General features: G+C 48.1%; 1 protein-coding gene across 1 annotated transcript in view; it reads right to left on the reverse strand.

Moving 5' to 3' along the window:
* The window catches only part of DNAH8 (dynein axonemal heavy chain 8), a 1,853,457-nt gene that overhangs the window by 123,385 nt on the left and 1,708,914 nt on the right, over positions 1-21,158 (reverse strand). The window contains exons 82-85 of the mRNA XM_063918852.1: positions 11,653-11,855; positions 10,019-10,092; positions 8,253-8,405; positions 3,332-3,487 (exon numbers count right to left, since the gene is read on the reverse strand). Coding sequence (XP_063774922.1) covers positions 3,332-3,487; positions 8,253-8,405; positions 10,019-10,092; positions 11,653-11,855 — 586 coding nt within the window. The remainder of the gene's footprint in view (positions 1-3,331; positions 3,488-8,252; positions 8,406-10,018; positions 10,093-11,652; positions 11,856-21,158) is intronic.

Here is a 21,158-nt window from a genome sequence, read left to right on the forward strand (position 1 = left end):
GGAAACTACTGAACACTACAAGTAATGTATGTGCGGCGCGGCTGCCAAGAAAAACGTAACAAAAGCAATGCTGCCCAAACGCCAAACACGACACTGTCGTATTTCGGCGAGGACAGCAATGGCGGAAAACTCCGCAGAAAACACCAAAGCAAAAAAGTGGGAATAATACGGCCAAGGCCGTAAGATGCTGCAGAGCCGCTACTCACGACACTAGTAAAGGTGCACACAGATGGAACAGGAACCCCAAGGCTGCAGATACTGGGTCACAGGACTGGAAGGCTGGACAGATTTCAATGATCAGGCTCCGGACACCAGGACTCAGGACACAGGATCACAGGACAGGAAGGCTGGACAGGAACACTCCAGGGGCAGGAAGCAGCTTCACAAGAAGCTATCACCGGCGGGGCTGTCCTGGTCTGGATCCCTTAAAGATCCAGATCCTGATTGCCCCAGCTGAAGTAGCGCGCAGGGTGCGGCGTCCCGGCTGCTAGTAACAGCCGGGACTGCACGGCAACGCGGCCGCCTGGCGTCTCAGGTTGCTAGGCAAACGGTCGGGGAAACGGGAGTCAGCGGCAGAAGTGATGCACCGGCCCCGCTGCCTAGCAACGGCCGGGAGAGGGCGCGACCCGCCGCTGATAACAATATGTGGCACAGGAATGACTGATGGCTGATGCACAGGACACTACCACTGGTCTGATGCAGGACAACACAGCAACACTGTAAGGGACTTGTTATTATTATAATACTGTAGCAGTGGACATATAGCAGCAGCGTATACCACTGTGACTGCCTGGTCACTGGAATGACTGATGGCTGATGCACAGGACACTAGCACTGGTCTGATGCAGGACAACACAGATAATTATACAGCAGCACTGGGCATATAGCTGCAGATGACACCACCACTGTAAATGGTCACTGGACTGACTGATGCACAGGATAATAGCACTGGACTGATGCAGGACAACACAGATAATTATACAGCAGCACTGGGCATATGGCAGCAGATGACACCACCACTGTGAATGGTCACTGGACTGACTGATGCACAGGACACCAGCACTGGTCTGATGCAGGACAACACAGATAATTATACAGCAGCACTGGGCATATGGCAGCAGATGCCACCACCACTGTGAATGGTCACTGGACTGACTGATGCCCAGGACACTACCACTGGTCTGATGCAGGACAACACAGATAATTATACAGCAGCACTGGGCATATGGCAGCAGATGCCACCACCACTGTGAATGGTCACTGGACTGACTGATGCCCAGGACACTACCACTGGTCTGATGCAGGACAACACAGATAATTATACAGCAGCACTGGGCATATGGCAGCAGGGGACACAAGCACTGTGACTGGACAGATGCAGCACAAGACACTACCACTGTACTGATGCAGGACAACACAGCACCACTGCAATGGACTGGACTTATACAGCAGCACTGGACATATGGCAGCAGGGGACACCACCACTGTGACTGGACTGATACAGCACAATGCACCACCCTGAACTGATGCAGCACAACACAGCACCCTATACAGCAGCACTGGACATATGGCAGCAGGGGACACCACCACTGTGACTGGACAGATGCAGCACAAGACACGGACACTGAGAGAAGGGAGACACGTCCTCTCGCTACACTCTCCAATGCCGGAGTGAAAATGGCGGCGACGCGCGGCTCCTTATATGGAATCCAAATCCTGCGAGATTCCGACAGTGGGATGACGACGTTTTGCCTCGTTCTGGTTTCCGAGTCAGGCGGGAAAACCCGAGCCTGGCTCGGAACCGGAATCGAATGGTGAAGTTCGATAGGGTTGGGTTCTTTGAGAACCGAACCCGCTCATCTCCAGTAAGAAGGGCCCTGTTGCAAATAGCTGCGGCTTTTCCATCATCATGCCAAATTCCTCATCTACAACTTTGTACATCTGTAAAACCAATTCCTAAAAAAAGTCACAGCCCAGCATTTGTAGTAGACTGTGAACTGCTTTCTGCTGCATCGTTATTTATTTATTACCAGTTATTTATATAGCGCACACATATTCCACAGCGTTGTACAGATGTGTCTTTGATGTGACTAAAATGCAAAATTTCCTCATCGAGCGTCTCTGTCTTGCTGGGCGTCTTGTGCCGTACTGGCTTATGGGCCCGCAGTAAGTGAGGACACATCTGTAAATATTATTCTGTAATTGTGCTCTTCATCTGCAGTATGGTGCATGGTGCTGTCATTAAGAAGCCTATCAGAGCTTTTTTGATGGTGGTACTCAGGGGAACGCAGTACTGGCACATTTTTTTTTGTCCAAATTTGAATTTGTAAAACTACTTCCAGAAACAGGAAGAAATCAGTTAAATCATTTCAGAAGTGAATAAAATAAGCATCTGCTCACTTACACCCTTTCAGACTGCAAGCTGGTAACCCAGGTTATGCACATCAGTGTGCAGTATCCCAGGTTGCTGTGCGGTCTGAAAAGGGCCAGCGGAAATATCCCGGGTCACATACAGCTTTAACCCAAGTCGCTGTGCGGTGTGAACGGGTTGCCGAGTCGTTGGGATCCATTTCCCTTTCACACTATAGTGAAGAGCACGCTTGGAGATCATCTAATCTCCAAGCAAAGCCTCCACATGCATCACCCCTGTCACCACCAACCCGGCAATATGCCAGGCTGGGAACGCCAGTGTGAATGGGGCCCAAGTGGGTTGCCCCAGGGTAGCACCTGTGTACAGCTCCCGGATGCGGCCCACCAAATGCAATCTGAAAGGGGTTTTATCCAGAGTGAGTATAAATCTAGAATCAGCTAGAATACCGGCACCTGTTTTAATTGAAAACAAAAAGCACTGGATCTATGAATCAAAATATATCAATAAGGATGATTTTTATTGCCACTTATTGTATCACGGCAATACAAAATCTCTTATCACCACAACTTTCTCTAAAACGTTGGATCTTTTTGACATTTATATACAATTAAACAGTTACAAAATCAGAAATAGATAACAAAAGTTCCAAGAAACTAAAAACAAACGTAAAAATCTTAAAATATGTTTAAAATGCTTATTAAAAGAATCATTTCTTTTTTATAATGATTTTCTTCTGTTTTTGCCATGCTGAGATCAGACACAGCAGCGGTACAAAGCCATGGGGAAGATAGCGCTGAAGTATCTGGTGATGTCACATGTTGGCAGATACTGTATATATTAATGTGAGCTGGGACATGTTTCTCTCTGAGCTCCGCAGAACCAGGGAGTTTCCTAATATGATGGACCCCAGTGTTGTGCTTGTCTACCACATAAAATCGAGTCACGTGGAAAGAATCTAACCTGGACAGCAGAGTGAAGAAAGGCCACAGTGTACAGCAGAGGTCTCCACACAGGGAGGCAGCCGGCATCCAGCAGATTCTGACTAATTCCGGCAAACGTCTTCTTCAAGCAAGCTCGCATTCCCTGGGGGGACTCATCGGTAAATTTGATAGATATCTGTTGAGGAACGAGCAATTTATTTTTAAATTAAAATAAACTGTACAAAGAATTTTATTTGTCAAGAAATCATTGTTTCATGGCAGTTACTTTTCTTTCTGGAATTAAGAGGCTATCATCATGTATCATGTCAAGCTGTGAAAATATGCATCGGAAAGAAACATTTTGGCGCACATGTACAGTCAGACACAAGCCTGTTTATTTACATAAAATACACATCCGCTTACTGCTCACAGGCATGAAAACAAGCTACGTCTGTATCAGTATGCAGCTCTGTGCACAGCTTACACTGACGACTCGCACTGCCTGGAGAGGTGGAATGGGAGAGGGAAGGAATGAGCTTAGGCTGAGTATTAGGTGGTGGGTTCATGGGGGTCATTCCGACCCGATCGTTCACTGCAGTATGTCGCAGCGCAGCGTTCGGGTCGGAACTGCGCCGTCATCGTTGCCTAGCGATCGCCTCTGAAACAGAGACGGTCACTGGGTGGGAGGGGGCTGAACAGCGGCATTAAGCCGCCGTTCAGGGGGCGCGGTCCGGCCAACGTAGGCATGGCCGGACCATTGGAGGGGGGGCGGGACGCGGCGGCTGCTTGACGTCCCACGCAGCCGCTGCGGCCAGCGGCAGTGACAAACAACTCCCGGCCAGCCGCAGGAGCTGCGCTGGCCGGGAGTTACTCCAGAAATACAAAAGCGCAATGCTTTTGTATTTGTGCGGGGTTGGGGGGTGGCACTGACATGCGGGGCAGACTAGGCCTGTGCTGGGCGTCCCCCCGCATGTCAGCCACGATCAACTCAGAATGACCCCCCATGTACAGTAATAGTGACTGAAGTAGAAGCAGCATACACGCCATTTAAGAGACCTAACTCTTGCAGGAGATGGAAGTCCAGTACAGATGCAATGATGATGCAGGTAAATTTAGTGACAGAGGGCCTTTCACACACAATATCGATGTTTCCGCAGATGACTGATTATTTGTAACTGCACATGCGCAAATATTTCTCAAATTCCCTACAACGCATGTGTTACACAGAGTGTATGCACAAAGATGCTGCTATGATCGATTCAGAAATATTGTGGAAAAGTAATGGGCATTCCTGGGCGGTGGCTAGTAGCAGTGGCGACGAGAGAGGGGGCGAGTGTGGCAATTAATTACAGCCTGCTGTCTCCCAAGCCTAGCACACAGCATATACTGATCAGCAGCAAGCAGTTTCCTCTGGCTCTTTATGTGTGGGGGTGGGGGGGGGTTTGTAGCAGCAGCTGCATCAACTCACAGATAGGCATCGGCCAATGGGGGTCATTCCGAGTTGTTCGATCGCAAGCTGCTTTTAGCAGCTTTGCACACGCTAAGCCGCCGCCTACTGGGAGTGAATCTTAGCTTATCAAAATTGCGAACGAAAGATTCGCAATATTGCGATAAGACATCTCTGTGCAGTTTCTGAGTAACTCGAGACTTACTCGGCATCTGCGATCAGTTCAGTGCTTGTCGTTCCTGGTTTGACGTCACAAACACACCCAGCGTTCGCCCAGACACTCCTCCGTTTCTCCAGCCACTCCCGCGTTTTTCCCAGAAACGGTAGCATTTTTTCGCACACTCCTATAAAACGGCCAGTTTCCGCCCAGAAACACCCACTTCCTGTCAATCACATTACGATCACCAGAACGAGGAAAAATCCGTGAGTAAAATTCCTAACTGCATAGCAAATTTACTTGGCGCAGTGCGGACATTGCGCATGCGCACTAAGCGGAAAATCGCTGCGATGTGAAGAAATTTACCGAGCGAACAACTCGGAATGACCCCCAATACACGCTACTGTCTGCGTCTCTGTGTACAACTCAGAATCAACCTCAAAATGTTGTCATCCCTATTTTTTATGCTGCGAATACAAGTTGCCAAATGTAATGAGTTGTAACAAATCGATGCTGAAACAAGTCACCTGAAATTATAGATGATTTAGATGAGATCAGTGCCCGCTACTGCTCCTGGGCTGCAGCGCCGACCACACAGTGCATAGAGGGTGTGCGGTTAGCACATATAGGGCAGTACAGATGATGTAATGGTTAGTATCACTGCCTAACAGCACTGAGGTCATGGGTTAGATTCCCACCATGTCCCTAACTGTGTGGAGTTTGTATATTCTCCCCGTATTTTAGTCAGGGCCGTCTTAACAGCTGTGTAGGCCCCTGGGCAAAGCAATGCGCTGGGGCCCCTACCCATCCCCCAGCGGTAGGGGTGGGGGGGGTGCTATCAGCGGCAGCTTTGATGTCCTGCGGCCAGTAGGGGGGTGGTCTATCTTCTGCTCAGCATGTAGGACCTGGAGCAGTAATTTCTGCTAATTACTCCTTTACTGCACAGATGGTGGGAGATGGGGCGGGAGGGAGAACACTAAACTGTAAAAGGGGGCATTGGGCTGAATGAAGCGGCCCCGGTACATGACTTCCAGGGTAGTGGGGGGGGGGGGGGGGTGTAATACACAGGGGAGGGGTGGATAGTGGAGTGTGCTTAATACTCATCATTTTCCGGAGGGAAGGCAGCTTGCTTGACAGCAGATATCTCCAGTTCCTGGAAAAAGATTTCTTAGCTTCTAATTGGATTAAAAAAAACTGGAGAGTCCCACATTTCAGGAGATCCTGGGGACTTGGGGATCAGAGTTCAGGAGCCAGAGCAATCCACCAACAAATATATAAAACTGCATAATAGGCGTGTGGAGCTGGAGTAGGGACCAGCTGCTGGAAGGCTGAAATCTCTGGTTCGGGACATAGTAGAGACAAGCTGCCAGTGTCCGCTGAAAAAGGGAGAGTCCCAGCTTTTGGACTGTACCCTCAGAAACTCTTAGTCAGACAGAACCTGAGATATCTGTCTGAAAAGAGCAATTAACAGGCTCAGATGGGGACCATTGCTGTGAAGTGGAATATCTCCGGTTCCCCTGACCCGATTTTCAAAAATCTGGTACCCCTGGAAAAAAGGGGACCCTCAGCTATCAGCCTATAGCCCTTTTACCCCTTGGGCAACTACCCATTGAGCCCATACGAAAAGATGGCCCTGACTTGCGTGGGTTTCCTCCAGGTATTCCGGTTTCCACCCACAATCCAAAAAATATACTGCCAGGTTAATTGTATCCCAGTAAAATTTATCGTAGCATGAATGTGTGTGCGTGTACATGTGCTAGGGAATATAGATTGTAAACTCCACTGGGGCAGGGACTGATAAGAATGACCAAATATTCTCTGCAAAGCGCTGCAGAATATGTGTGCGCTATATTAATAACTGGTAATTAATAAATAAACATACGTTATGCTGTATGTAATATATGTGCTGACTGGTTACCCTGGAGATTGGCAGTGCTGTGTGCATCACAGCAGTCGCAGCTGCACCCTGGACAGCATTTGGCTACACTTCTCCTTCCACTGTAAACCCGCCCCCAGACTTGTTTGAAACTAGCCAATGGGAGTCTGGGGGCGGACTTCTGATGGAAGGAGAAGAGAAGCCCAATACGGAGTCCTGGGAGTATCACAGCGCTGCCCGTAACCAGTCAGCACATATATTACATACAGCAGAATATGTATGTTTATATGTGCTAACTAGAGATGAGAGGGTTCAGATTTAACGCCAGAATTAACACCAGTTCGGTTTTATCTGGATTTTTCTTATTGGCTATCCAAAATACGTGACATCCGTGAGCCAATAAGATGCCGTTTTGAGATCAAAGTAAATCCGAGTAAAACCGAACCCGCTCATCTCTAGTGCTAACCACCCCTCCCCCATAAACTGTGTGGTAGCCACTGCAGTCCAGGAGCAGCACTGGATAAGATACAGGTGAGATACAGTAGCCCCCTTCCTACCAGTAACACATCTGCGCTATTCAGCATCTGGTGCTAGACAAAGTGCCCTCCCCCACTGAGAGATGATCCTGGTACCGGTGGTCTGTGGATGTCATAGTAATTCCAAATGGTAATTTTCCCCCTTATTATATTATTAATAATTTTTGGTGTTTTTATAAAATGAATAATGATAAAGTAGTGCCCACTGAAAAATAAAATACCATAGTGTCCCCTTTTGTAAAAGAATAAAATATTGGCACTAATAAAAATACTAAAATAAAGCTGGTATATTAATAAAGTTAAAAAAAAGTTCCTTACTTATAGACTGATGCTACAGTTGAGAGTAAAGCAGAAAAAAGAAAGTGACTTTGCCCCTGGACAAACCATGCTCCAATGCAAGGAACCAAATACATTTATTATTTTGCATGCATTGTAACTACTGAATGCTTTTGCATGTAGCCCAAAATGCTGGCCAGCTTTATTATGAAACGGCATTTTAGATATCAACTAGGATACGCCCTTGCCAACTGTGGGTTATAAGGGGTATAGTTGCTAAAGGTCAGTTTTGGTATTTTTTTTACCATTTTTTATTAGGTTTCCCAATCCTCCCATTTACTAAAGGCCAAACTGACGATAAACCGACCAAATAATTGACTTTAGAACACATCAGTACATCGGCTCACTATCAATGTTTTTTTAGTTAAAAGAATAGAACCCCCGGATTTGGGTTTAGAACCCGCCACAAAGCGGACAGATAACCCGCTCACATAAGAGACCTGCCTCTGGCAGGAGAGTTTGTGTAGAGCACTGCAAAGATCGCTATGACCTGTGTAGGCTTTATTTTATTAATACTGTAAAAGTGGTTAAACATAAAAAGAAAAAAGAAATGCCGTGGGGTTATCCCCTTCCCAAATATTTAGATGCTGGAGAATTGGTGACACGCACCTGTAGCAGTGTTATTGGAAACTTATTGTGAGCCTCGGTCGTTAACCAGATCCTAAATGTTTCATGAATTACTTCTTTGGTTTGAATAGTTTCAAGTAATTCGTCCATAAAGTCCAGTCCACAGTGACAGTTTTGAAGAAGGACCCATCCTCCCTGTATCAAACAACAAACACACGGTCAGTGTTGTACATGGCGGATAGACTTACTGTACTAGAGCAAGAATTACAGAAACAGTGACAGTAACTCGAACTAACAGTAACAGTATTTTTTTTACATTTTCATAAATCCACCTTATAAGATAAAGTGTTTCAAATGAAACAATACCGTGGTGTTCGCCTAGAAAAAGAATAATGCTGAAATGCTTTGGATGCTTTGTGGATGTTATCTTTTTCATCAGAGAGAATTCGGAAAAGCAGAACCATCAGAAGGACATCTATACTACATATACAGCGGGATCCGGTCTCTAGGTCGACACTATCTATGTCAACAACTATTAGTCGACAGTAACTAGGTCGACAGGGTTTCTAGGTCGACAGGTCAAAAGGGCGACATGAGTTTTTCCCAATTTTTTTCTTTTTTTGAATCTTTTTATACTTAACGATCCACATGGGCTACAATTGGTAACGGCACCTTTCCCGAAGCTCGCGAGCCATGCGAGGGGACACATTGCACTAATTGGGGTTCCCGGTCACTGTACGAAGAAAACGACACAAATCCCCCATAAAAAACTCATGTCGACCTTTTGACCTGTCGACCTAGACTCTGTCGACCTAAAGACACTGTCGACCTAGACCATGTCGACCAATTGTGGTCAACCTAGACACTGTCGACCTAGTTACTATCTACCTTCCATACCACACCCGTATACAGCATGTGGAGAGGATACAGAATTCTGCTAAATATTTGTATAACCCTCTCACTCTGTGTAACTTTGGTATGAGCCCTCCCCGCTTTCAATGTTATAGATTTTTTTAGATTATTGTGTATTTACGTACAGATGTGTCCATACTATCCTATTCTCAAATCGCACTAAACAGCCCCGTTTGGGAACCACATATTATGTGACTGAGCTGCGCCATGTGTCCCGCTACACAGTCTTGTACCAAACATGTAACTCAGTCACATCAGTATTGCAAATCTGCATTTGTAAGATGTTTAATTTCCCAGACGGATCGCCAATCAGCTCTGGATGTCGATCACCGCATACTGTACATCTATGGGGCATTTAGGTTTACTCAGATGGCTGATGCTGCTCAATGGTGATCTGATGTGCACTCGGATTTGCAATGTTGGCAGTGGGCGTCTTTATCCTCAGACACCTCTTGCAGCATTAGCATATTTGTGCACCGCTACTGTGTATTTAAATGCAAATAGCAAACAACTTAGAATCAGGCCCTCTGTGGGAGATGGAATAAAATATGCCTTTGTACACTATATGTAACATGTGGTAGAAAAAGATAAATATATGAATCGAAATAACCCAATAACTATAAGTATAATTTGGAACATAGTGCAGGTGACAAAGTAGAATAACATCTGTCTCGTACGCCCTGGATTGAGTGACAAATTCAGGATCAAGTGTCCATTTTATTTGATGAATATAAATTATGTAATAACATGCATTTGTAAGTGCACGTTATTGTATAAAGTTTTGGTGGGATGTTGTTTTCTTAATTTAATCATAACACAATTTTGAAGTCATTTAATTATGTGTAGTGTACTCTGGAAGTGTTATTGGCATAAAATCTTGTGCAATATAAACACACCTGTTGCATTGACATCTGGATGAGTCTACGTGCGTGAACGCCTTGTCCTTGTCCCATAGATAGAGTCCTACATTCTTTATTAGAACAGACAAAACCATTAATGAGACATCGGAAAAAGACATATATAAAAGTTTAAATGTTACATTGGTCATAATGCTGTGAGGAAATGTCAGAAATGCTCATAAACTGTTAATAAATCAGGAGTTTGCATTAATAACTGTGAACAAATGACAATGCCCTTCTCACTAAGGCAGGAGTTGTGCTATTTCATATTGTATTACCTCCGAATACTCTAGCTTTATATGCACAAGGAGTTACTTTCCTACCATCACAAAACCATCTTATACATTTTTATATATTGCATACAGTATACAATATATTGGTATATAATGATGCATTTAATATATCCTTCATATAGTACATCTCCAACTTCTCAGCAAAGCAAAGTATCTGGCGTAGATTCTGTAGAGAGCTTCAGAAATATGGCACCGATGGACACTGCTAGACCCTGCTCTGGATGCAGAGTGTGGGGCGAGCGGCGTCCCCTTGACCAAAGGGCCCATGCGCCCTGCACAGCCAGCATCCAGTGTGGTCATTTCACTGACTGCTGCTTTTACTCTTTTAACTCCTATTCATTACAGGAGTGCTGGCATCAGATCAGCACGCCGCGTTGGGGATATAAGGATTTCCCCCAGGCCATTCTAATAGCAGCGGTGAAGCTGCTATTAGAAGGAGCTTCTTCCAGGCAGTGATCTTTCAATTCTGCTGGAAACCTGGTAGCTGTGAAGTGTGTGCAGGCGAGTGGTAGAACAGAGAATAAACCTTTGAGGTTGCTGGAGCACCAGGGGTCACGTTAGAGGCGCATGTGTTGAGCTCCTCCAATCAGGGTTCAGCATGGGCTCTGGCAGACGGTTGAACTTGACTGGTGCTGCTCCTGCTCAGTTACTGTAGCTTCCTCTGCCCAGCTAAGTCCTGGACATCCCCCCTGGAGCTAGGTAACCCTAGGCACTTGGTTGCCTATTCCTAGGACTGGAATGTAGTAAATATACCGGCTGTTGTGATCCCAGCATTCAGGATCCTGACGCTGGAATCCCGACAGCTGGTAAAGTGCCAGAGATCGGAATACGTGGACCCACCACCTGAGAGTGAATAGAACCCGCGGTGAGCGAAGTTCACCATTGAGCCCGAAGTGTGGTGAGCTCAGCGAGCTCGTGTAGGGACTCGCTTCGCACGCTGCCGATATTATGGCTGGCGGGATGCCGCTTTAGTGACCATGACAGCCGACATCTCATCAGCCAGGATACCGTCTCCATCCCCCTAGGTCTGGTCCTGAGAACAATTCAACTATAAAAAGTGTCTGTTTTAGGCTAATTGCGTACTCCTCCAGTGGGATGAAGAATAGTGTTGAGCGCTTAGAGTGCAGATGGGGGGTGAGTCTGGGGTGGGGGTTAATGGTCTGGGTCCTGTCAGCAGGCAGTGAGAGCTGCAAGGGGAGGAAGGAGGCGTTGCCTCCCTACAAATATCACTCATATAATTCTCTGTCACTGTCACCGCTACAACAGTTTTTACATGAGACGGAAGGGACTTAAATCTACACTCGGACACTAATTTCATATAATAGTTCCAACACTTACCAAGTTTAAGTTTCTTTGCAAGTGCATTAATCTGATTTGTGGGATCTGAGCCCATAGAGAGAAAACAAATTAAAGGAGTACGATTGTCACTTTCTTTCCAAGTACTCTCAAGATTTAAAATGTCAGGTTCTGTATACTTAACATCTAAGGAATGTCTGATATATTTCCGTGCTTGAGACAGAGTACGATCAGGGCACCAAGACCTATTATGAACATTACAAAAATGTATGAAATTTTATAAAATATAACATTGCATAAATAATAACACCAAATAAAACACATAAGGGTAAATTTACTAAGGTGGGAGATTTTTAGAACTGGTGATGTTGCCCATAGCAACCAATCAGATTGTATCTATTATCTTCTAGAAGCAGCTAGACAAATGTTAAGTAGAATCTGATTGTTTGCTATGGGCAACATCACCAGTTCTAAAAAACTCCCACCTTAGTAAATTTACCCCATAATATACAGTAGTTTAATCAACTGCAGAAAAGTTTATATTTTTTTTTAATGAAGTCTTCGTTATACAAGTAATGGATATATTAATCACACAGGCAGGGCCGTTTCTAGACAATTTGGCTCCCAGTGCGAGATTTCAAAATGCGCCCCCCCCCCCCCTATTGCTCTAAAAAAAAAAAGAAAAGTGTGCCCCCCATATAGCCATAAAAAGAAAAAGTAGGCGCGCGCGCTCCCGACAAGGGTGTGTGGCCTGATTAAAATGGGCGTGGTCTCATTAAAGTGGGCATGGCCTCATCTGATATCATCACACCCACCACAGTGGGGAAAAAATAAAAATAAAAAAGTCCCCTTTTTACACATTACAGCAGGCAGGTGTCCCCATTTTACACAGCGCGGCAGGCAGGTGTCCCCATTTTACACAGCGCGGCAGGCAGGTGTCCCCATTTTACACAGCGCGGCAGGCAGGTGTCCCCATTTTACACAGCGCGTAAGGCTGGTATCCCCATTTTACACAGTACGCAGGCAGGTATCCCCATTTTACACAGTACGCAGGCAGGTGCCCCCATTTTACACAGTACGCAGGCAGGTGCCCCCATTTTACACAGTACGCAGGCAGGTGCCCCCATTTTACACAGTACGCAGGCAGGTGCCCCCATTTTACACAGCACGGCAGGCAGATATCCCCATTTTACACAGCACGGCAGGCAGATATCCCCATTTTACACAGCACGGCAGGCAGATATCCCCATTTTACACAGCACGGCAGGCAGATATCCCCATTTTACACAGCACGGCAGGCAGATATCCCCATTTTACACAGCACGGCAGGCAGATATCCCCATTTTACACAGCACGGCAGGCAGATATCCCCATTTTACACAGTACGCAGGCAGGTGCCCCCATTTTACACAGTACGCAGGCAGGTGCCCCCATATTACACAGTACGCAGGCAGGTGCCCCCATATTACACAGTACGCAGGCAGGTGCCCCCATATTACACAGTACGCAGGCAGGTGCCCCCATATTACACAGTACGCAGGCAGGTGCCCCCATATTACACAGTACGCAGGCAGGTGCCACCATATTACACAGTACGCAGGCAGGTGCCCCCATATTACACAGTACGCAGGCAGGTGCCACCATATTACACAGTGTGGCAGGCAGGTGTCCCCATATTACACAGTGTGGCAGGCAGGTGTCCCCATATTACACAGTACGGCAGGCAGGTGCCCCCATATTACACAGTACGGCAGGCAGGTGCCCCCATATTACACAGTACGGCAGGCAGGTGCCCCCATATTACACAGTACGGCAGGCAGGTGCCCCCATATTACACAGTACGCAGGTAGGTGCCCCCATATTACACAGTACGCAGGCAGATGCCCCCATATTACACAGTACGCAGGCAGGTGCCCTCATATTACACAGTACGCAGGCAGGTGCCCCCATATTACACAGTACGCAGGCAGGTGCCCCCATATTACACAGTACGCAGGCAGGTGCCCCCATATTACACAGTACGCAGGCAGGTGCCCCCATATTACACAGTACGCAGGCAGGTGCCCCCATATTACACAGTACGCAGGCAGGTGCCCCCATATTACACAGTGTGGCAGGCAGGTGTCCCCATAGGCAGGTGCCCCCATATTACACAGTGTGGCAGGCAGGTATCCCCATAGGCAGGTGCCCCCATATTACACAGTGTGGCAGGCAGGTGTCCCCATAGGCAGGTGCCCCCATATTACACAGTGTGGCAGGCAGGTATCCCCATAGGCAGGTGCCCCCATATTACACAGTGTGGCAGGCAGGTATCCCCATAGGCAGGTGCCCCCATATTACACAGTGTGGCAGGCAGGTATCCCCATAGGCAGGTGCCCCCATATTACACAGTGTGGCAGGCAGGTATCCCCATAGGCAGGTGCCCCCATTTTACACAGAGCGGCAGGCAGGTTTCAAGCTGAGGAGAAGGAAGGGGGAGAGGGGGGGAGAGAGAGAGAATACTTACGTCTTCCCGCTCTTCGGTCCCGCCGCCTGACGTCCCTCGCGCCGGCCGCCTCCTCCTTCTTGCTTCTCCTTCTCCTTCTCGCCTCTCCCGAGCGCTCCTGCTCGGGGGGCGGGGCTTTGCGGAATGACGCGTTTGCGTCGTGACGTCACGACGCAACGCGTCATTTCGCAAAACTCCGCCCCCCGAGCAGGAGCGCTCGGGAGAGGCGACAAGGATTAACAAAGTGCCGCGGCGGGCGCCCCGTGCGGTTGCACGGCTCGCCCGCCCCTAGAAACGGCACAGGTAGCAGTAATCAGTGATGAGGAAGAGAGAATGATACCGTATGTTTAAGCGTGGAAATGGTTAAAAATTACTGTAGACTATAAGGACCTTATTCAGTAGGGGTTGCAGATTCTGCAATCTTTACAATCACATGCTGGTGCCGCCCATCTCAGGGCTAGGCCACCCCAGCATGCAACCAGCCGCCCACCCACTGCGATCACACTGTAATTGCGATCGAACCGTTGTGAATGACTCCTGGCTGCGACGGCAGGAGTCCTACCACCATTTTCTCGATTGGAGCGGCTGAGTGTGATGACACGCAGCTGCCCCTAAAACACAGCCGACACGCCCGTGTCCCCCATGCTGCCCCAAATACGCTCGGTCACAGCCCGCCCCGCGAATGCCTCTGTCTTTCAATCAGGCATTCGCAGTTAATTCGATCCACTCGCATTAACTGCTCGCGCACATGCAGAACAGGACCTGCGCAGAGTGTACCTTTCTCAAAAACTGCAGTATTGTATTGCGATGCGACCTGAATAAGGCCCTACCTCTGGTATAATAAGAATTTACTTACCGATAATTCTATTTCTCGTAGTCCGTAGTGGATGCTGGGGACTCCGTAAGGACCATGGGGAATAGCGGCTCCGCAGGAGACTGGGCACATCTAAAGAAAGCTTTAGGACTATCTGGTGTGCACTGGCTCCTCCCCCTATGACCCTCCTCCAAGCCTCAGTTAGGATACTGTGCCCGGACGAGCGTACACAATAAGGAAGGATTTTGAATCCCGGGTAAGACTCATACCAGCCACACCAATCACACCGTATAACTTGTGATCTGAACCCAGTTAACAGCATGATAACAGAGGAGCCTCTAGAAAAGATGGCTCACTACAGCAATAACCCGATTTTTTGGTAACAATAACTATGTACAAGTAATGCAGACAATCCGCACTTGGGATGGGCGCCCAGCATCCACTACGGACTACGAGAAATAGAATTATCGGTAAGTAAATTCTTATTTTCTCTAACGTCCTAAGTGGATGCTGGGGACACCGTAAGGACCATGGGGATTATACCAAAGCTCCCAAACGGGCGGGAGAGTGCGGATGACTCTGCAGCACCAAATGAGAGAACTCCAGGTCCTCCTCAGCCAGGGTATCAATTTTGTAGAATTTTACAAACGTATTTGCTCCTGACCAAGTAGCTGCTCGGCAAAGTTGTAAAGCCGAGACCCCTCGGGCAGCCGCCCAAGATGAGCCCACCTTCCTTGTGGAGTGGGTATTTACAGATTTTTGGCTGTGGCAGGCCTGCCACAGAATGTGCAAGCTGAATTGTACTACAAATCCAACGAGCAATAGTCTGCTTAGAAGCAGGAGCACCCAGCTTGTTGGGTGCATACAGGATAAACAGCGAGTCAGATTTCCTGACTCCAGCCGTCCTGGAAACATATATTTTCAGGGCCCTGACAACGTCTAGCAACTTGGAGTCCTCCAAGTCCCTAGTAGCCGCAGGCACCACAATAGGTTGGTTCAGGTGAAACGCTGAAACCACCTTAGGGAGAAACTGAGGACGAGTCCTCAATTCCGCCCTGTCCGAATGGAAAATCAGATAAGGGCTTTTACAGGATAAAGCCGCCAATTCTGACACGCGCCTGGCCCAGGCCAGGGCCAACAGCATGACCACTTTCCATGTGAGATATTTTAACTCCACAGATTTAAGTGGTTCAAACCAATGTGACTTTTGGAACCCAAAAACTACATTGAGATCCCAAAGTGCCACTGGAGGCACAAAAGGAGGCTGTATATGCAGTACCCCTTTTACAAACGTCTGAACTTCAGGGACTGAAGCTAGTTCTTTTTGGAAGAAAATTGACAGGGCCGAACTTTGAACCTTAATGGACCCCAATTTCAGGCCCATAGACACTCCTGTTTGCAGGAAATGTAGGAATCGACCCAGTTGAATTTCCTCCGTCGGGACTTACTGGCCTCGCACCACGCAACATATTTTCGCCAAATGCGGTGATAATGTCTTGCGGTTACATCCTTCCTGGCTTTGATCAGGATAGGGATGACTTCATCCGGAATGCCTTTTTTCCTTCAGGATCCGGCGTTCAACCGCCATGCCGTCAAACGCAGCCGCGGTAAGTCTTGGAACAGACAGGGTCCTTGCTGGAGCAGGTCCCTTCTTAGAGGTAGAGGCCACGGATCCTCCGTGAGCATCTCTTGAAGTTCCGGTTACCAAGTCCTTCTTGGCCAATCCGGAGCCACGAATATAGTGCTTACTCCTCTCCATCTTATCAATCTCAGTACCTTGGGTATGAGAGGCAGAGGAGGGAACACATACCCTGACTGGTACACCCACGGTGTTACCAGAGCGTCTACAGCTATTGCCTGAGGGTCCCTTGACCTGGCGCAATACCTGTCGAGTTTTTCCCAACGGTTTATAATCATGTGGAAGACTTCTGGGTGAAGTCCCCACTCTCCCGGGTGGAGGTCGTGCTGAGGAAGTCTGCTTCCCAGTTGTCCACTCCTGGAATGAATACTGCTGACAGTGCTATCACATGATTTTCCGCCCAGCGAAGAATCCTTGCAGCTTCTGCCATTGCCCTCCTGCTTCTTGTGCCACCATGTCTGTTTACGTGGGTGACTGCCGTGATGTTGTCCGACTGGATCAACACCGGCTGACCTTGAAGCAGAGGTCTTGCTAAGCTTAGAGCATTGTAAATGGCCCTTAGCTTCAGGATATTTATGTGAAGTGATGTCTCCAGGCTTGACCATAAGCCCTGGATATTCCTTCCCTGTGTGACTGCTCCCCAGCCTCGCAGGCTGGCATCCGTGGTCACCAGGACCCAGTCCTGAATGCCGAATCTGCGGCCCTCTAGAAGATGAGCACTCTGCAACCACCACAGGAGGGACACCCTTGTCCTTGGTGACAGGGTTATCCGCTGATGCATCTGAAGATGCGACCCGGACCATTTGTCCAGCAGGTCCCACTGGAAAGTTCTTGCGTGGAATCTGCCGAATGGGATTGCTTCGTAGGAAGCCACCATTTTACCCAGAACCCTTGTGCATTGATGCACTGAGACTTGGCTCGGTTTTAGGAGGTTCCTGACTAGCTCGGATAACTCCCTGGCTTTCTCCTCCGGGAGAAACACCTTTTTCTGGACTGTGTCCAGGATCATCCCTAGGAACAGAAGACAAGTCGTCGGAACCAGCTGCGATTTTGGAATATTGAGAATCCAATCGTGCTGCCGCAACACTACCTGAGATAGTGCTACACCGACCTCCAACTGTTCCCTGGATCTTACCCTTATCAGGGAATCGTCCAAGTAAGGGATAACTAAAATTCCCTTCCTTCGAAGGAATATCATCATTTCGGCCATTACCTTGGTAAAGACCCGGGGTGCCGTGGACCATCCATACGGCAGCGTCTGAACTGATAGTGACAGTTCTGTACCATAAGCCTGAGGTACCCTTGGTGAGAAGGGTAAATTTTGACATGAAGGTAAGCATCCTTGATGTCCCGAGACATCATGTAGTCCCCTTCTTCCAGGTTCGCAATCACTGCTCTGAGTGACTCAATCTTGAATTTGAACCTCTGTATGTAAGTGTTCAAAGATTTTAGATTTAGAATCGGTCTCACCGAGCCGTCCGGCTTCGGTACCACAACAGTGTGGAATAATACCCCGTTCCCTGTTGCAGGAGGGGTACCTTGATTATCACCTGCTGGGAATACAGCTTGTGAATGGCTTCCAAAACTGTCTCCCTGTCAGAAGGAGACATCGGTAAAGCCGACTTTAGGAAACGGCGAGGGGGAGACGTCTCGAATTCTAATTTGTACCCCTGAGATATCACCTGAAGGATCCAGGGGTCTACTTGCGAGTGAGCCCACTGCGCGCTGAAATTCATTGAGACGGGCCCCCCCACCGTGCCTGATTCTGCTTGTAAAGCCCCAGCGTCATACTGAGGGCTTGGCAGAGGCGGGAGAGGGTTTCTGTTCCTGGGAACTGGCTGATTTCTGCAGCCTTTTTCCTCTCCCTCTGTCACGGGGCAGAAATGAGGAACCTTTTGCCCGCTTGTCCACGAAAAGACTGCGCCTGATAATACGGCGTCTTCTCATGTTGAGAGGCGACCTGGGGTACAAACGTGGATTTCCCAGCTGTTGCCGTGGCCACCAGGTCTGAAAGACCGACCCCAAATAACTCCTCCCCTTAATAAGGCAATACTTCCAAATGCCGTTTGGAATACGCATCACCTGACCACTGACGTGTCCATAACCCTCTACTGGTAGAAATGGACAACGCACTTAGACTTGATGCCAGTCGGCAAATATTCCGCTGTGCATCACGCATATATAGAAATGCATATTTTAAATGCTCTATAGGCAAAAATATACTGTCCCTATCTAGGGTATCAATATTTTCAGTCAGGGAATCCGACCACGCCAACCCAGCACTGCACATCCAGGCTGAGGCGATTGCTGGTCGCAGTATAACACCAGTATGTGTGTAAATACATTTTAGGATACCCTCCTGCTTTCTGTCAGCAGGATCCTTAAGGGTGGCCATCTCAGGAGAGGGTAGAGCCCTTACAAGCGTGTGAGCGCTTTATCCACCCTAGGGGGTGTTTCCCAACGCACCCTAACCTCTGGCGGGAAAGGATATAATGCCAATAACATTTTAGAAATTATCAGTTGTTATCGGGGGAAAACCACGCATCATCACACACCTCATTTAATTTCTCAGATTCAGGAAAACTACAGGTAGTTTTTCCTCACCGAACATAATACCCCTTTTTGGTGGTACTCGTATTATCAGAAATGTGTAAAACATTTTTCATTGCCTCAATCATGTAACGTGTGGCCCTACTGGAAGTCACATTTGTCTCTTCACCGTCGACACTGGAGTCAGTATCCGTGTCGGCGTCTATATCTGCCATCTGAGGTAACGGGCGCTTTAGAGCCCCTGACGGCCTATGAGACGTCTGGACAGGCACAAGCTGAGTAGCCGGCTGTCTCATGTCAACCACTGTCTTTTATACAGAGCTGACACTGTCACGTAATTCCTTCCAACAGTTCATCCACTCAGGTGTCGACCCCCTAGGGGGTGACATCACTATTACAGGCAATCTGCTCCGTCTCCACATCATTTTTCTCCTCATACATGTCGACACAAACGTACCGACATACAGCACACACACAGGGAATGCTCTGATAGAGGACAGGACCCCACTAGCCCTTTGGGGAGACAGAGGGAGAGTTTGCCAGCACACACCAGAGCGCTATATATATACAGGGATAACCTTATATAAGTGTTTTTCCCCTTATAGCTGCTGTATCTTTAATACTGCGCGTAATTAGTGCCCCCCTCTCTTTTTTAACCCTTTCTGTAGTGTAGTGACTGCAGGGGAGAGCCAGGGAGCTGTGAGGGAAAATGGCGCCAGTGTGCTGAGGAGATAAGGCCGCCGATAAGGGGGCGGAGCCTATCTCCCGCTTTTCTATGTATTCTGGCAGGGGTTAAATGCATCCATATAGCCCAGGAGCTATATGTGATGCATTTTTTGCCATCCAAGGTGTTTTTATTGCGTCTCAGGGCGCCCCCTCCCAGTGCCCTGCACCCTCAGTGACCGGAGTGTGAAGTGTGCTGAGAGCAATGGCGCACAGCTGCAGTGCTGTGCGCTACCTTGTTGAAGACAGGACGTCTTCTGCCGCCGATTTTCCGGACCTCTTCTGCCTTCTGGCTCTGTAAGGGGGCCGGCGGCGCGGCTCTGGGACCCATCCATGGCTGGGCCTGTGATCGTCCCTCTGGAGCTAATGTCCAGTAGCCTAAGAAGCCCAATCCACTCTGCAAGCAGGTGAGTTCGCTTCTTCTCCCCTTAGTCCCTCGATGCAGTGAGCCTGTTGCCAGCAGGTCTCACTGAAAATAAAAAACCTAAACTAAAACTTTCACTAAGAAGCTCAGGAGAGCCCCTAGTGTGCACCCTTCTCGTTCGGGCACAAAGATCTAACTGAGGCTTGGAGGAGGGTCATAGGGGGAGGAGCCAGTGCACACCAGATAGTCCTAAAGCTTTCTTTAGATGTGCCCAGTCTCCTGCGGAGCCGCTATTCCCCATGGTCCTTACGGAGTCCCCAGCATCCACTTAGGACGTTAGAGAAAATGGGATCATGGAGAGTCGGATGTAAATGCTAATTGTTTTTCTATATGTAAATGCAATTTCATTTATCAGTAGCTTTGGTAACTGGGAAGCATTTAGCACTTACAACCCCTTATGCTTATAGAGTAATGGAGGCTGGGGGGGGGGGTTGGGAAAGCATGAGCAAAGTACTGTACTCAGCCCCTGGTGCAAAATACGAACTGACGATGCTGATGATAAAACAGGATTTTAATACCTACCGGTAAATCCTTTTCTCCTAGTCCGTAGAGGATGCTGGGGTCCACTTCAGTACCATGGGGTAAAGACGCTTCCGCAGGAGCCATGGGCACTTTAAGACTTTTTCAGAGTGAGAAACTGGCTCCTCCCTCTATGCCCCTCCTCCAGACCTCAGTATAGGAACTGTGCCCAGGGATATGGACAATTCGAGAAAAGGATTTACTTTTAAGTTAATGGTGAGATTCATACCAGTTCACACTTCAACCATGCCGCACAACATGGCATTCAACATAACACATGCCAACGAGCATGACCATTGCAGCAACGTGCTGAAAACAATTTTAACACAACACCTGTGTAAAACCATAACAAAATAACTACTGCAGGTAAAGTACGCACTGGGCTGGGTGGCCA

This window comes from Pseudophryne corroboree, chromosome 4 (genome assembly GCF_028390025.1).
Source record: "Pseudophryne corroboree isolate aPseCor3 chromosome 4, aPseCor3.hap2, whole genome shotgun sequence".
Lineage (NCBI taxonomy): Eukaryota > Metazoa > Chordata > Amphibia > Anura > Myobatrachidae > Pseudophryne > Pseudophryne corroboree.